The sequence below is a fragment of the Haliotis rufescens genome, unplaced genomic scaffold (genome assembly GCF_023055435.1).
Source record: "Haliotis rufescens isolate VD_foot unplaced genomic scaffold, xgHalRufe1.0.p SCAF_1, whole genome shotgun sequence".
Taxonomy (NCBI): Eukaryota; Metazoa; Mollusca; class Gastropoda; order Lepetellida; family Haliotidae; genus Haliotis; species Haliotis rufescens.
Window position 1 is genome coordinate 18,185,470 of NW_025963779.1, and position 18,339 is coordinate 18,203,808.

The window sequence follows — 18,339 nt, forward strand, 5'->3', positions numbered from 1 at the left end:
CTTGGAAAGATACAGGTCGGTGCACTCGGCATATTCCGCTACGGGATACCGCGACAACAACCATCAAGCTCCTCACAGCGATAGCCCGTTCGCGGAGCTCTCCTATACTATGTTACCGAGAGTGAAATCATGTGACGTCACGTGACCTGACATCAGGGATTTCCAAAGTGACGGTAAAGCACTCTGGAGCGACGTCCCCAGTCTTGCGGTGATGTGATGACTTAGCATGACAGCACACACTCCGGCACAGTGATGACTTAGCATGACACCACACACTCCGGCCAGTGATGACTTAGCATTACACCACACACTCCAGCACAGTGATGACTTAGTGTTACACCACACACTCCGGCACAGTGATGACTTAGCATTACACCACACACTCCGACACAGTGATGACTTAGCATTACACCACACACTCCGTCACAGTGATGACTTAGCATTACACCACACACTCCGTCACAGTGATGACTTAGCATTACACCACACACTCCGGCACAGTGATGACTTAGCATTACACCACACACTCCGGCACAGTGATGACTTAGCATTACACCACACACTCCGCCACAGTGATGACTTAGCATTACACAACACACTCCGGCACAGTGATGACTTAGTGTTACACCATACACTCTGGCACAGTGATGACTTAGCATGACACCACACACTCCGTCACAGTGATGACTTAGCATTACACCACACACTCCAGCACAGTGATGACTTAGCATTACACCACACACTCCGGCACAGTGATATCTTAACATGGCACCACACACTCCGGCACAGTGATGACTTAGCATTACACAACACACTCCGGCACAGTGATGACTTAGCATTACACCACACACTCCAGCACAGTGATGACTTAGTGTTACACCACACACTCTGGCACAGTGATGACTTAGCATTACACCACACACTCCGACACAGTGATGACTTAGCATTACACCACACACTCCAGCACAGTGATGACTTAGTGTTACACCACACACTCCGGCACAGTGATGACTTAGCATTACACCACACACTCCGGCACAGTGATGACTTAGCATTACACCACACACTCCGTCACAGTGATGACTTAGCATTACAACACACACTCCAGCACAGTGATGACTTAGTGTTACACCACACACTCTGGCACAGTGATGACTTAGCATTACACCACACACTCCGACACAGTGATGACTTAGCATTACACCACACACTCCGGCACAGTGATGACTTAGCATTACACCACACACTCCGTCACAGTGATGACTTAGCATTACACCACACACTCCGTCACAGTGATGACTTAGCATTACACCACACACTCCGGCACAGTGATGACTTAGCATTACACCACACACTCCGGCACAGTGATGACTTAGCATGACACCACACACTCCGGCACAGTGATGACTTAGCATTACACCACACACTCCCGCACAGTGATGACTTAGCATGACACCACACACTCCGGCACAGTGATGACTTAGTGTTACACCATACACTCTGGCACAGTGATGACTTAGCATGACACCACACACTCCGTCACAGTGATGACTTAGCATTACACCACACACTCCAGCACAGTGATGACTTAGCATTACACCACACACTCCGGCACAGTGATGACTTAGTGTTACACCACACACTCCGACACAGTGATGACTTAGCATTACACCACACACTCCAGCACAGTGATGACTTAGTGTTACACCACACACTCCGGCACAGTGATGACTTAGCATTACGCCACACACTCCGACACAGTGATGACTTAGCATTACACCACACACTCCGTCACAGTGATGACTTCGTGTTACACCACACACTCCGTCACAGTGATGACTTAGTGTTACACCACACGCTCCGGCACAGTGATGACTTAGCATTACACCACACACTCCGGCACAGTGATGACTTAGCATTACACCACACACTCCGGTACAGTGATGACTTAGTGTTACACCACACACTCCGTCACAGTGATGACTTAGTGTTACACCACACGCTCCGGCACAGTGATGACTTAGCATTACACCACACACTCCGGCACAGTGATGACTTAGCATTACACCACACACTCCGGTACAGTGATGACTTAGCATTACACCACACACTCCAGCACAGTGATGACTTAGCATTACGCCACACACTCCGACACAGTGATGACTTAGCATTACACCACACACTCCGTCACAGTGATGACTTAGTGTTACACCACACACTCCGTCACAGTGATGACTTAGTGTTACACCACACGCTCCGGCACAGTGATGACTTAGCATTACACCACACACTCCGGCACAGTGATGACTTAGCATTACACCACACACTCCGGTACAGTGATGACTTAGTGTTACACCACACACTCCGGCACAGTGATGACTTAGCATGACACCACACTCTCCGGCACAGTGATGACTGAGCATTACAACACACTCTCCGGGACAGTGATGACTTAGCATTACAAATATGCTACTACAAGTGCGCCAGTGAGGCGCATGACAATATATCTTTATACAGCAAAATATCACGGTACATTCCACATTCACATCACTTCCGCTGACAGCCCAAGTTCAAAATTTGATGTTCCGAACGTTTATCGATGAGTGTTTATATTTGGTATCCAAAGGATGACGCCGTCATATAGCTGGAATATTGCTAAGTGTGGTGTTAAACAACAAACAAACAAAAACAAACAAATCAAAAGGATGACAGCATGCGCAACCCTGGATATACCCATACAGCAGCAAGATGGTCTGTCACTGACTATAGCTTCTTTCACCAATGTCTGCTTTCTGTTTCTCATTGAATATTAACTGAGGGGGACAAGACAGTACACCAAGTTGGTTTTTATGTAATTGAAAATTGAAAGAACTGTTGTAAACTTTAATTATGTCTATTCAACCGTCGCACATTCCTGCAATAGTTTGTAAAAGGTAATCTGTGGCTGGGTAATGATGTGTTTATAATTTGGTTCAATGAAGACTGGGATAAGGAATAAATTTGCAGCCACAAGACCCCTACCATGTTTGAAATATTGTAAATTTGAGCCGAAAAAAAGCAAATTTACTGATTTTCAAAGCTAAAATGTCTAAGCAGTTTAAACTTTTTAAATATTTAATCAGATTTTATTTTATAAAATAAAGCCATGTTCAAGTATTCTTTGAGTGCTGACTAAGCGATTGTACAGTTACTTTTTTGTATATTATATCGCTTACTTAAGATATTTTCAATTGAAAATCGACAGGCAGAATATAATGCCTATCTATCCATCTATCCATCCATCCATCCATCCATCCATCCATCTATCTATCTATCTATCATCCATCCATCCATCTATCCATCTATCATCCATCCATCACCCATCTATCTATCTATCTATCCATCCATCCATCCATCTATCTATACGACGGAGTATTCATTCCGAACACACATACAACAAAACGCTTCTGACTCTTGTGACAGCTATTGATTTTCATCTCTCACCGTCGCCATCCTCACCAACACCTGCTGTAACATCTGCTTGTTTTACGCATGTACGAATAATGTACATACTACACATGTATATATGTGTGTATGTTCCTTTATAACTATTTCAACTACAATCATTATTGCTACTTTCTGTTTTAATACTTCACCCATCTTACATTGTCTTAGCTGTAACCCCAAAAAAGTATATGTTAGTCACTATATGTTTTTTAACGGAATCGATTAAGCTAGTTTATAAGGAGGAACTAGTTGCAATTCAAGCAGTTGTTTTAATTAATTGATCCCTACTTTGTCTGTCTCAGTTTCTATATTTTTTAACAGCATATGTCGTTTATTGTGTACGCACAACCTGTCACGGTTACACAGGGACAATGTTTCAGCTTTACCATAGACGGTTTCACATAAGCACTAATTACAACATATCACAGCATATATATATCAGTCTTTGCTTTGACAGAGTAAAGCTAAGGTCGCTTTGTGAAACGAAATCTGCCATGTAGACTGGAAATACCAGATCGCTGAGCATATATACTGAGCAAAAAAGTTAGGGAACATGAAAATATTTTAAATATTATTTTGTTGTGAAAACTTTCATAAAAATAGCCCCCCAAAGTCATGTTTCCTAACCCCTTTGTTCAGTAAATATACACCACTTCTTGAACATTAGTTAATAGTTGGTGGAACAAGTTGTCAATTTGTCTTTTCTTCAAATTGATATGTGTGTCATAGAGATCCGACTATCATCTGAATAGGGTAGGGGAGAATAAATTCTACCGATCATTGTTTGGCAAGACTCCAACACACCTTCTCTCTATATATAGTTTACGACCAGCTGATTTCCAGTCAGTTCGTGCCACACCAAGATATGAAATATGGTTGTATTGTCCTTGTTGTTAGTGAACACATACGACACCCGTTTCATGTCATGGCGTGCGGTATCTGTATAATATCCCGTGTTTTTTCGTCTGTGCCACGTCTCTTTACTTTCAGCCAATCAGATCATTCCACCTTGTCGCTGCTCGCTGAATGTGAGGAAGTCGCGTGGCGACTCGACCGGCAACCACAACCATAGCACTAGAGTCGTTTATTCGCCGTCTCAGGGCGTTGAAAAGACTGGCAATCCAGAGAAAGTACCTCATAATGTTGGTGACTACGATTATATTAGTCGTGGCTTTGCCATTTTATGTATTTGCAGACGATACGCCGAAAGGACCGAAAGTGACTGATAAGGTTTGTTGATGGAGGAAGGAATTTTCTAATTGACCTATTTACGCCTGTGTTAGAAACACGTTAACTTTGCTTGTTTTGCCTGATCACCTTTTTATGTGCTATGGAAATGGATATACGTTCAAATGAATATATCACAGTAGAAGTCTGTAAACGTGCAACGTATGATCGATATATTGTGTAAATAGTGCTCAGACTGAGTCGTCTCCCTTGGACTATTTTCAAAATGGGATTTCTCTTTTCAGTGTTTTTCGTTTTTTGGGGTGTTTTTTTATTTATAATTTTCTTTCTCAAATGAATATAAATGTAATTCCGTGTACGTTTGTTACATAGGTTTCCTGTTTTTCTAAACATATACACATGCCATTTATTATTCTCTTCAGGTCTTCTTTGACATCACCATTGGTGGTGAGAAAGCAGGACGAATTGTTATTGGTCTTTTTGGAAAAACGGTTCCAAAAACAGTGAAGAATTTTAAATCCCTGGCAGAAGGGTTTGAGGTAAGAACTGACACATTTTGTCAACAGTTGATCAGGCTTTTGTAGCTGTGCTACTGTTTGGATGCCAGAAATAGGTCCCTTTGAATATCATGCTTGTGTAACAATGCGCGAGTCCTGAACGACCTCAACGCTCGTACGTTAAAAGAAATAGGTTCTTGAATTAAACCCTAATTACGGGCTGTCCGAATCCATTGCGAAAAGCAGCTTGACTCAGGGAACTAAAGTACAACATCGGAGCAGATTTACATATAGTTTATTGAAATAAAAAAAAACATTCTCATACAAAAACAAGCTATGATATAACAAACACTGCTCTGACTCAATAATATAGGAATGGCGGGTTGAAAAAGATCTATCTTACCTAGCACGTGTTAAATAGAATGATAGGTCAAGTATTTCCCCGACAGCTACTCGAGATGACAGCGAGTGTTACAAAATAATAATGCGACAATTTACATCCTACAACATTTCAATAACTTGTCTACAAGTGAGCCATGTCTAAATATATTACCTTAAGCCACCAACAAACCCTAAGGGCGACATAATGTCCCCTCTCCAGTAACCTTCCAGCCACGCTAACCTGTCTTCTCAATGGCCGCCTTCCAAGTCATGAAGCGTGATTTTTATGCAGAAACGACAGCTTGCATAACCAATCAGGGACTGGCTTTCTTTGCTTTTCAGCCTAGCCAATCAGTGTCTACGACTCTTGGCCGATGACACCCGATGCTAGTCGGAGATCGTTCGGTTTCCGATCACTTGCGAAGACAAAGCAACTGCTAAAAATCGTTACACTTGCAATAAGGCTGAGAGTTGAGCAAAATGGGGAATGAATGATAAGGCTCTACGACTTAGCTGATAACGTGTCGTATTGCCCTGATGACTTGATGTATACTTGTCATTGGTTTGTCTGTTCCTGGCTCAGTTATGACTGAGTTATGTGCAAGCTGACATGAAATATCTTCCTGAGGCAAGTGAGTTAAAATAACTCTAAAAGTTCAGTTTCCAACCTTACCGAATTAAGCTACAATTATGGAGTTATATTTTGGCTGGACCAACGAGTCTGTGCATAGTCCAATCAAAATCGTGTGATGAAATGAACATCCGGTTCGTAAACAACATGGATTTCAACGTGCAAATTTCTGTTGACTGCAGGATTTGTAAAAGATGTGTACCATCAACTGCGTGTCAACAGATATTTTCCCAATCTTTTCATGCTCAAGTGATTTGATGTCCTTTCCGAGATAAGAACCTTCTTATTACAATATATCTTCATCATCCGTCAGATCGTCTTGGCTGGGCCTTGTCATTTTGTTTGAAGCAAATGCAAGTGATATGAGAGGTGGAATCTGATTGGTCAATATAAGGAGTCCAGAAATTCCAACCTATTTTGTCAAGGGTGGTAACTGGACTTTCAGAGACTGTTAAGTCCCTTGCCTCAGGAAGATGGACATGAAATGGCTTTGTGAAATTCTAGTTTGTTTACACATGTTTAAATATGACCCCAGCATGGGAGAAATGGACATTGCTATTGCCAATATGGCCTGTATTCCGAACACAATGTCAGTCAAATATATTTATATTATTGTCCATGGCCCACACTTGCTGTAAAAAGCGACTCTGCTTGTCATAAGAGGCGACTAACATGATCGGGTGGTCAGGCTCGCTGACTTGGTTGATGCATGTACTTGATCCCAATTGTGTGGATCAATGCTCATGATGTCAATCACTGGATTGTCTGGCCCAGACTTGATTATTTACAGAGTTGTAATATTGCTGAGTACGGCATTAAACAACAAACAAACTAATTATATTGTCCGTGGTGTCTGCCTATGTCATGTGAACCTTTCAAGGCATGTGATGAATAATCTGTGATGTATAGTCACCCCAAAGTAGCCACTTGTCAACTTGTTGATAATGATTGCTAAACATAGAATTTGATTTTCAGCTATTCGGCCTCAATTTTGGTTGCAGTGAAACCAGATATATTTCTTGCAGCTACTGTGTGCGTTTTTCAATGCTGTATTGTAACTCTTAATTTCAGGATGGAGGAACGACTCTGACCTACAAAGGCAGCAAGTTCCACCGAGTTATCAAGGACTTCATGATCCAAGGAGGGGACTTCACTCGTGGTGATGGAACAGGAGGTACACTTGTTGACCCTGTGGGGATTCAGTCCAAGAATCTGTCTCCTTGTGTTGACTGATCCGACAATGCTTGTCGTAAGAGGCTACTAATGGGATCAAGTCATTGTCATTGTATCCCAATTGCGTAGAACGATGCTCATGATGTCAGTCACTGGATTGTCTGGTCCAGATTCGATTATTTACAGACCACCGTCATATAGCTGGAATATTGCTAAGTGCTGCGTTAAACAAGAAATAAGGAAACAAACAAACGTTTATCACCTAAATTATCAGAGGTCAATAGGTCCAGGGGGCGTTTGTGTAGCCTAGTGGTTAAAGCGTTCGCTCGTCACGCCGAAGACCCGGGTTCGATTCCCGACATGGTTACAATGTGTGAAGCCCATTTCTGGTGCCCCCCGCCATGATATTGCTTGAATATTGCTGAAAGCGGCGTAAAAAAGGTCACCAAAGTTGCGTTGCTTTGGGTGGCCCAGTCATCTAAGGCGTCGCGATTCGCTGTGCAGAGTTGTGTCCCTTGGGTATGCCAGAAACCTATGTTTGTGGGTTCGAATCCCGGTTCGCCCCGATTATGTTTCTAGGTTTGTCAGCACCATACCCGTGCTCGTGGGTTTCACCGAAGTGGTAAACGTCAGAGACCTGCATCACTTCGGGCCTTCCTCCCACATTAAGCTGACACGCCGTGATATAACTGGAATACTGTTAAAAGCGGCTTTAAACCCAACTCACTCACACGACAGACCGTCGTCATATAACTGGAATATTACTAAGTGCGGCGTTAAACAACAAACAAACAAACAAAATCATGCTTTGTTTGGTATGGCTGAAATACTGTTTAAAATAGCAGAAAACCTCAACTACTTACAACAGTAATTATTGTGAATATTTCATTATGTATTATAAAAATGTCTAAGACCTTTCTTCTTGTTTGAGAAGTCACCCTTGCAAAACTAGAATGTTTAATAACAATAAAAAGTTGTTATTCTAAATCGGTTACTGTTGAATTGCTTAAGACATTTGTGATAGACTTGGGATGTCTATCCACTTCTGAGAATGCCCCGATATACCCCTGAATTGAAACGATAATCAGGGTTGATTAAGCTATATAAAGTATGCACAACTTAAAGTGATAGATATGCAACTTGATTTTTCAATTTAAATCAAGTTCCTTAAATTGAGCCCTGATAATGTCCCTTCTTCCAGGCAAGAGCATCTATGGGGATCGCTTCCCTGATGAGAACTTCAAGCTGAAGCACTATGGAGCCGGATGGCTGTCCATGGCTAATGCTGGCAAGGACACCAATGGTTCCCAGTTTTTCATCACTGTGAAAAAGACAGATTGGCTTGATGGAAGACATGTTGTTTTTGGGAAAGTTGAGGAAGGAATGGTGAGTACATACTTACTTACTTACTGCACACACTACCTAACACATCGAACCGCATTACAAACCAACCTCAATCTAAACAAGTCTCTCACTCTAGAAGGTATACTAAACCCACAAAATAAACTAGAAAACTTCAAGGCCTTAGGCGTATTCATAATCAAAACTGAACTAATAAAACGCATCTAAAAACAAAATAATCTACCAAATCAAAATCATATAAACAAACAAACATCCACCATACCCAGCTCCCTTAGTTCTCCTCCCCAACCCCATCGGCATCTATTCCAAATCTCAAAATTCCCAAATTCTATATAAGCAACCCCTAAAGCCCCCTCTTGGGTTGCACACACCACTTTCGCCCCTTTCAGAAACACATAAATGGCCTGGCCGGGCCCGTGTGCGAAATACACATCAGTCGGAAAGCGCACATTAAATCTCCAAAGTAAGTAAGTAATGTGTTTTCAATGTAGAGCCAGGTTACTTGTAGATTTAACCATGCTTAATTTAATTTGGATCCAAACACACAGCCTGAAGTTTCAAATGATAAAATTTAGTGCGGTTAAATCGATGAGTAACCAAGCTCTACATTGAAAACAGTATGTTTAACTCCATTCTGCCATGACCAAATAAAACGCAAACTCTTTTGTGTGAGCAAATATATATACCTCTTGCCCTGAAGCAGAGTGAAAAGCTCAATGTTTTAAGTTCACCTTTGGTGTGTTTTTGTTTGGAATAATTAGCCACAATTATTTATGTATCAGCAAAAATTGTAATACAGCGTAATAGAACACCCACTTTTATCAAATGAACTTTTTTTAACATGACAGATATCGGGTGTTCTTTAGACATGTTAACTACGTTTGCGTATATTTTTATTGGAATACAAGACTAAGAAATTTGTCCACCCTTTGTCCATACATTAAACAGTGTATTGCCAAACCTGTCCACTCTGGCTAGTTCCATACATTGTACAACAGTGTATTGCCAAACCTGTCCACTCTGGCTAGTTCCATACATTGTACACCAGTGTATTGCCAAACCTGTCCACTCTGGCTAGTTCCATACATTGTACAACAGTGTATTGCCAAACCTGTCCATCCTGGCTAGTTCCATACATTGTACAACAGTGTATTGCCAAACCTGTCCACCCTGGCTAGTTCCATACATTGTACAACAGTGTATTGCCAAACCTGTCCACCCTGGCTAGTTCCATACATTGTACAACAGTGTATTGCCAAACCTGTCCACTCTGGCTCGTTCCATGCATTGTACAACAGTGTATTGCCAAACCTATCCACCCTGGCTAGTTCCATACATTAAACAGTGTATTGCCAAACCTGTCCACTCTGGCTAGTTCCATACATTAAACAGTGTATTGCCAAACCTGTCCACCCTGGCTAGTTCCATACATTGTACACCAGTGTATTGCCAAACCTGTCCACCCTGGCTAGTTCCATACATTAAACAGTGTATTGCCAAACCTGTCCGTCCTGGCTAGTTCCATACATTGTACACCAGTGTATTGCCAAACCTGTCCACTCTGGCTCGTTCCATGCATTGTACAACAGTGTATTGCCAAACCTGTCCACTCTGGCTCGTTCCATGCATTGTACACCAGTGTATTGCCAAACCTGTCCACTCTGGCTCGTTCCATGCATTGTACACCAGTGTATTGCCAAACCTGTCCACTCTGGCTAGTTCCATACATTGTACAACAGTGTATTGCCAAACCTGTCCACTCTGGCTAGTTCCATACATTGTACAACAGTGCATTGCCAAACCTGTCCACCCTGGCTCGTTCCATACATTGTACACCAGTGTATTGCCAAACCTGTCCACTCTGGCTAGTTCCATACATTGTACAACAGTGTATTGCCAAACCTGTCCACTCTGGCTAGTTCCATACATTGTACACCAGTGTATTGCCAAACCTGTCCACCCTGGCTAGTTCCATACATTGTACAACAGTGTATTGCCAAACCTGTTCACTCTGGCTAGTTCCATACATTGTACACCAGTGTATTGCCAAACCTGTCCACTCTGGCTAGTTCCATGCATTGTACAACAGTGTATTGCCAAACCTGTCCACCCTGGCTAGTTCCATACATTGTACAACAGTGTATTGCCAACCCTGTCCACTCTGGCTAGTTCCATACATTGTACAACAGTGTATTGCCAACCCTGTCCACTCTGGCTAGTTCCATACATTGTACAACAGTGTATTGCCAACCCTGTCCACTCTGGCTAGTTCCATACATTGTACAACAGTGTATTGCCAACCCTGTCCACTCTGGCTAGTTCCATACATTGTACAACAGTGTATTGCCAACCCTGTCCACTCTGGCTAGTTCCATACATTGTACAACAGTGTATTGCCAAACCTGTCCACTATGGCTAGTTCCATACATTGTACAACAGTGTATTGCCAACCCTGTCCACTCTGGCTAGTTCCATGCATTGTACATCAGTGTATTGCCAAACCTGTCCACTCTGGCTAGTTCCATACATTGTACAACAGTGTATTGCCAAACCTGTCCACCCTGGCTAGTTCCATACATTAAACAATGTATTGCCAAACCTGTCCACTCTGGCTAGTTCCATACATTAAACAGTGTATTGCGAAACATGTCCATCCTGGCTAGTTCCATACATTGTACACCAGTGTATTGCCAAACCTGTCCACTCTGGCTAGTTCCATACATTGTACACCAGTGTATTGCCAAACCTGTCCACTCTGGCTAGTTCCATACATTAAACAGTGTATTGCCAAACCTGTCCACTCTGGCTAGTTCCATGCATTGTACACCAGTGTATTGCCAAACCTGTCCACTCTGGCTAGTTCCATGCATTGTACAACAGTGTATTGCCAAACCTGTCCACCCTGGCTAGTTCCATACATTGTACAACAGTATTGCCAACCCTGTCCACTCTGGCTAGTTCCATACATTGTACAACAGTGTATTGCCAACCCTGTCCACTCTGGCTAGTTCCATACATTGTACAACAGTGTATTGCCAACCCTGTCCACTCTGGCTAGTTCCATACATTGTACAACAGTGTATTGCCAACCCTGTCCACTCTGGCTAGTTCCATACATTGTACAACAGTGTATTGCCAACCCTGTCCACTCTGGCTAGTTCCATACATTGTACAACAGTGTATTGCCAAACCTGTCCACTATGGCTAGTTCCATACATTGTACAACAGTGTATTGCCAACCCTGTCCACTCTGTCCACTCTGGCTAGTTCCATACATTGTACAACAGTGTATTGCCAACCCTGTCCACTCTGGCTAGTTCCATACATTGTACAACAGTGTATTGCCAACCCTGTCCACTCTGTCCACTCTGGCTAGTTCCATACATTGTACAACAGTGTATTGCCAACCCTGTCCACTCTGGCTAGTTCCATACATTGTACAACAGTGTATTGCCAACCCTGTCCACTCTGGCTAGTTCCATACATTGTACAACAGTGTATTGCCAAACCTGTCCACTATGGCTAGTTCCATACATTGTACAACAGTGTATTGCCAAACCTGTCCACTATGGCTAGTTCCATACATTGTACAACAGTGTATTGCCAACCCTGTCCACTCTGTCCACTCTGGCTAGTTCCATACATTGTACAACAGTGTATTGCCAACCCTGTCCACTCTGGCTAGTTCCATACATTGTACAACAGTGTATTGCCAACCCTGTCCACTCTGGCTAGTTCCATACATTGTACAACAGTGTATTGCCAAACCTGTCCACTATGGCTAGTTCCATACATTGTACAACAGTGTATTGCCAAACCTGTCCACTATGGCTAGTTCCATACATTGTACAACAGTGTATTGCCAACCCTGTCCACTCTGTCCACTCTGGCTAGTTCCATACATTGTACAACAGTGTATTGCCAACCCTGTCCACTCTGGCTAGTTCCATACATTGTACAACAGTGTATTGCCAACCCTGTCCACTCTGTCCACTCTGGCTAGTTCCATACATTGTACAACAGTGTATTGCCAACCCTGTCCACTCTGGCTAGTTCCATACATTGTACAACAGTGTATTGCCAACCCTGTCCACTCTGGCTAGTTCCATACATTGTACAACAGTGTATTGCCAAACCTGTCCACTATGGCTAGTTCCATACATTGTACAACAGTGTATTGCCAACCCTGTCCACTCTGTCCACTCTGGCTAGTTCCATACATTGTACAACAGTGTATTGCCAACCCTGTCCACTCTGGCTAGTTCCATACATTGTACAACAGTGTATTGCCAACCCTGTCCACTCTGGCTAGTTCCATACATTGTACAACAGTGTATTGCCAACCCTGTCCACTCTGGCTAGTTCCATACATTGTACAACAGTGCATTGCATTACAGTCCATTGTGAGATGTAGCTAGTTGCAGGTGTATGTGTTGTATTGTGTTGTATTGTGTTGTATTGTGTTAAAGTTAATGGAATGCTCTTTTGATAGCAAGAAGACTGTTCAGTCTGGGCCCAACCCTGGAAACCTGTGAAAAGATAATTGTTGCAGGATTATCCAACCTTTCAACTAGTTTCAAGTGCACATACTAGTTTGAACTTTGTACGAGTTGTGATTCATGTCAGAGTAAAGTGTCTGAGTATCAGCAAACAAATTTTGTCCATTTTAAACGATTATCAAGGATGTTGCAAAAAATACTTGCATTGTTAAAATGGGATGTTTCTGTGTTGAAAGTCTGTATTTCCGAGAAATGTCTGCAGCTGTCAACATGGCAAAACATGGATAGTTCTCTTTCACCAAAGCACTGTCAACCATGTCTATGATGGCATGCAAAAGAAATCACTATGTAGACTTGTACCAATTCCTATGTCTTCTGTTGCAGGATGTCGTACGTACAATTGAAAGAACTAACACCAATCCCGGAGATAAGCCAGCCAAGGAAATTAAAATTGCCGACAGTGGCAGTATTCCAGTTGAAAAACCATACGCTGTGGATAAAAAACCTTCAGATGAGTAAAGGGCTGTTTATGTATTAATCTGGTTAGAGCTCTAACATGTCTAAGGTGTGAGGCAGTACTACTATTTGGGTTAACCCATTGTGGTGTTTGTAACAGCCTCATCTGTGAAGATGAGATATTCTAGGGATGTTTCGGTATAGATCCTTATACCATTGTCAAGCAAGATGGACCTTGCTTGAGAAGGGTATAAGTATCTATACCGAAATGTTGCATCATTATCAAATAAAGTTGTCATCCATAAAATAACTGCCATTACTGTTACTTACCAACTTCTAATAATGCCAATCAAACCATCAGTGGTTTTGAATTCATACTTGGTCAGCTATATACACTTATGTGCCTAATGAAGTGATTGTTTTAAAGCCTCATACCTTGGATCCTTGTGAGAAAGGTGTGCGTATATTTGTGAACCTGAGAGAACTTCAGTTGTCCTTATTTTCAATAATATTCCTTGTTACAGGTCCTGTACTTGAAACATACTTTCAGCTAACTATAAATTGTTAAGTACAGGTGTACAGCCATGGTTACGAATGAATTTACTGCCAGCTTACTAAGGTGTGATGTCATTGTTGAGGTATACAATGGTATATGCAATCTATTCTATCACTACATTACTGCATTTATGGTAACATCAGTTTTGAAAGTATTCAGTTCTAAAACCGTTAAGTGTATTAAAATTTGAAAACTAGTTGAGCATGTTGAGTATCTGTGTTATGTTAGAATTTGTTATTCATTTTTATGTGTTCAGTGTTTGGATTTGTCTCAGGCATGCTGTACAAGGGGAATTTTATTTATTTATTTAAGTGTCAACCAATTTTACTTTGGACCAATGTAAACTGTATCTGGATATATCATGCGCTCAACTGGGAGATAATTTCTAATCTATGGAATAAAAGTTTTGTAAAGATTCTATTGTGTGTGTTATGATTGGGATACTGTTTAAGAATTGGTCCACACCAACCTGTGCTGGTCGTTTGACTCAGTGGAACGGACTCGGTGACTTGGTTCATTGTGTGACATTGTTGATATGAGCACCTCTAGTACACAATCACAGAATTATCTGGTCCAGACTTAATTATTTACAAGAAGCCATCATGTAGCTGACAGCAGCAACAGATATATATGTTATGAATTTATGTAATTATGCAGTACAGCATTATTACAATAACAAGGAGAAACCTTGTGATATGTTCAGAATAAGTCCACAAAGTTAATGCTGGTTGTAAGGGGGCACGGGTGGCCCAGTCGTCTTAGGCACCACTATTCAATGTGCAGAGTTGCGTCCCTTGGGCCAGAAACCTATGATTGTCGGTTAGAATCCTGGTTCGGCTCAATTATGTTTCTAGGTTTGTCAGCACCATATCCGTTCCAATGGGTTTCATTGAAGTGGTAAACACCCGAGACCTGCATCACTTTGGGCTTTCCTCACACATTAAGCTGACACACTGTAATATGACTGGAATACTGTTAAAAGTGGCGTTAAACTCAACTCACTCTCCCACCCACTCACTGATTGTGTGTCATCATCCCCAGTGTTGGGGTTTGTTGTTTGTGCTTTCAGTGATTGGTTTGCCTGGTCCAGACTGTTATTTACAGACTTCTGTGATGTGGCTGGAGTCTTTCACTCTCACTCACCCAGAGGATTGGATGAAGGGATACTGGTAGCACATCAGTATAAGATGCCAGAACTCACTGTGCCAAGTTGTCTCCCTTAGTGTCTGAGGATCTGCTGGCCATGCATTTGTATCCCAGTGCTTTTGATCCTTGGTCTGACAGCACTTTGTCCATGCTTGTAGTTTTCCTTGTATTGTTAAATTTCTACAACCAGCATCACATTTGGCTTTCCTCCCACTTGGATAAGAAGCGCATTTATAATATACCCAATTCATTCAAGTGAATGCTCATGGCGGTACATTATTAATACCCTGGTCAATGGATCAGTGTGCACTCGATTTTTGTTCTCAGCTCCCTGGGGAGTATACAACGCAAGCTGCCAGTGAGGAGCTAGAAGGTTAACAGCCACATTACCGTCTCATCCTACTAAACATGGTCATCCATCGAACAACTCTCTGTGACCAACGTTGCTCAACTTCACCTGATTTGCGACCTGTTCGCTGTGCACAGGACCACCTACCACCACATGAGGCTAACATGCCAATATTTAGTGATGAAATTACCAATTGGAGAAATCTAGTGTTGGCACTCAGCATCAAGGCACAGAAAGTGGCGTGTTATGGACTGATGCATGTTTTGCATCTTCACACACCTTTTAATTGTGGGGTATCCTATCATGATGTCAGATTTCGCCAGGGGTCACGGGTGGCCAAGTCATCTAAGGCGCCGCGATTTGCTGTTCAGAGTTAGGTCCCTTGGCGGGCCAGAAACCTATGATTGTGGATTCGAATCCCGCTTCGCCCCTATTATGTTTCTAGGTTTGTCAGCACCATATACCCGTGCTTGTGGGTTTCACCGAAGTGGTAAACGTCCGAAACCTTCATCACTCGGGGCTTTCCTCCCACATTAAGCTGATGTAAGCCGTGATGTTACTGGAATAATGTTAAAAGCGGTGTTCAACCCAACTCACTCACTCACTCAGATTTCGCCCCGATCACTACACTTGCCCTTATGGATTTCACCATAGTTGTAATTGTGGACTACCTTCATCACTGTTTGGGTTTACCTGCCACATTAATCCATTTCTTGCAATTTGTTTTGTGAAAAACATACATGAAAATGGTAAACGTAGGAAATGGGGAGGTGAGGTAGCATGATGGGTAATGTGTTCACCCACCGTGTTAGCACACAAAAGACCCAGGTTCGATTCTGCTTGTCATGGTCATGAGCACAACGTGTAAAGCCCGTCTTGGTTTTCCCTACAGGGCTGAAACAGCAAATAAAGCGACAGAACCCTTTCCATATCCAATAGAAATCTCTGCACAAAGCAGTCGATTTTACAATTCTGACTATATCATGTGCATGTGTTTGTGAAAAAATGGTGAGCATATCCTGCCCCACCGATGGCACCCATCACAAACACATGCAAAGACAAGTCAATCGTTCACCTGAAAAAACATGGGAACCAGGCACACTTGATTTCATTTTTTTCAGTCCAGATTGGGTAAAACAAAGCAAAACAAAAACACATATCTATGAACAACACTTTAGTTAATAACCATATTTTCAAATCTGAATTATAATACAACATACATACTTTATAATTACAAATGCCATATGTACACAACAATGGAACATAATAACAAAGATTTTTTTCAACAAAATGACAGCACAATATTTGCTTGTTAAGAAATAGCAGCCCTAGCTCTACATGTATCCATGTAGATTGTTACAGTTCATCACTCTGTTGCGGTAGACGAGGACAGAGATGAACCAGTGATGAAATATAACCTACCCACTGTTGAATATTTTCATAATGTCCACTAACTGTACAGTGTCAATATTGCTCAGTTGCTTCCAAGAAAATATATATACATTGTATATGTATATATCTTACATGGCATATCCGTCGGAAATACCCTAGCTTTCATGCTTAATGTGTGTGTCATGTTTTAAGACATTTTCACATTGAAGACCATGAATATTTAATGAAAACCTATTTACAGTCTGAAAATTAAGATAATTATTATTTATTATTCAAAGAAGAAGTAAAATATTAACTCTGAACAAAAAAATAGATTCAATAATATATATTTACAAATATCAAATATATGATTTAGTAATATTAAAATCTGAACAGTAACGGACAAGGATCCATATTTTCATATGTTAACAGTGAACAGTGATAAAATATGAGTTATTAACAGAACATGTTGAAGTGTGTCATTCGTGGTTGTATTTACTGATGAATGGTTTTGTTAGTCAGCTATATGTGTGGGAAAATCTTAACAGCAAATAGGTGCATAACAAAGCTGACAATGTAACTCTTGAACAAAGCCTTTTAATATAAACAGTATTTGGTGATCAAAAACATCCTTTCCTTTATTGGCAACAAGTATTATGACAATCAAATTTGTTAAAAGGACTTTTGAACTATTTCTTGGGGCAGAAGGATGGTACATAATAATTTCTAAAAATTCTGTGTGCAATTTAAGATATGCTTTCTCATAAATCTTTTATTTCAACAAGGTATTAAACCAACCTATATTTTGTTTTATTTTGCCTTCTTCCACTTGGCGTATTTCCAATAAGACAAACAAGAATTAAACTGATCTGCACTCTCTGCCCCCCTCAAAAAAAAGGAAAAAAAAGCTGATCTAATGTAATAAGTTCATAGGTAGTCAAATTTCTAACACATAGTCTATGTCTGTAGTCTGCCCCCTTGAATATAACTTTGTTTAGGGGATGCATAACCTTGTTTAGGGGATGCATGTCATATTGAGTGATTGTCAAGATTCCTATCAAGATGGTCTTGTTATTGCATAGTGCCGGGGTTAGTGAGTGAGTGAGTTGGGTTAAACGCCGCTTTTAACAGTATTCCAGTTATATCGCGGCGTGTCAGCTTAATGTGGGAGGAAAGCCCGAAGTGATGCAGGTCTCAGACGTTTACCACTTCGGTGAAACCCACGAGCACGGGTATGGTGCTGA

The 18,339-nt window shown here is 41.5% G+C and overlaps 1 protein-coding gene across 1 annotated transcript; it reads left to right on the forward strand.

Moving 5' to 3' along the window:
• The first annotated feature begins 4,491 nt into the window (after positions 1-4,491).
• Positions 4,492-14,645, forward strand: LOC124150110 (peptidyl-prolyl cis-trans isomerase B-like). Its single transcript, XM_046522036.2, has 5 exons — positions 4,492-4,716; positions 5,097-5,213; positions 7,255-7,357; positions 8,558-8,742; positions 13,602-14,645. Exons 1-5 carry the CDS (start codon positions 4,627-4,629, stop codon positions 13,734-13,736), a joined length of 630 nt encoding a protein of 209 aa, XP_046377992.1. The 5' UTR covers positions 4,492-4,626; the 3' UTR covers positions 13,737-14,645.
• The last annotated feature ends 3,694 nt before the right edge of the window (positions 14,646-18,339 follow it).

Bases quoted from the DNA above. Each gene is read 5' to 3' on its own strand.
- LOC124150110 (XM_046522036.2), top strand. From the start codon at position 4,627: ATGTTGGTGACTACGATTATATTAGTCGTGGCTTTGCCATTTTATGTA. The intron at 4,717-5,096 runs GTTTGTTGATGG...TATTCTCTTCAG, and splicing joins GACCGAAAGTGACTGATAAG to GTCTTCTTTGACATCACCAT. The intron at 5,214-7,254 runs GTAAGAACTGAC...TCTTAATTTCAG, and splicing joins CCCTGGCAGAAGGGTTTGAG to GATGGAGGAACGACTCTGAC.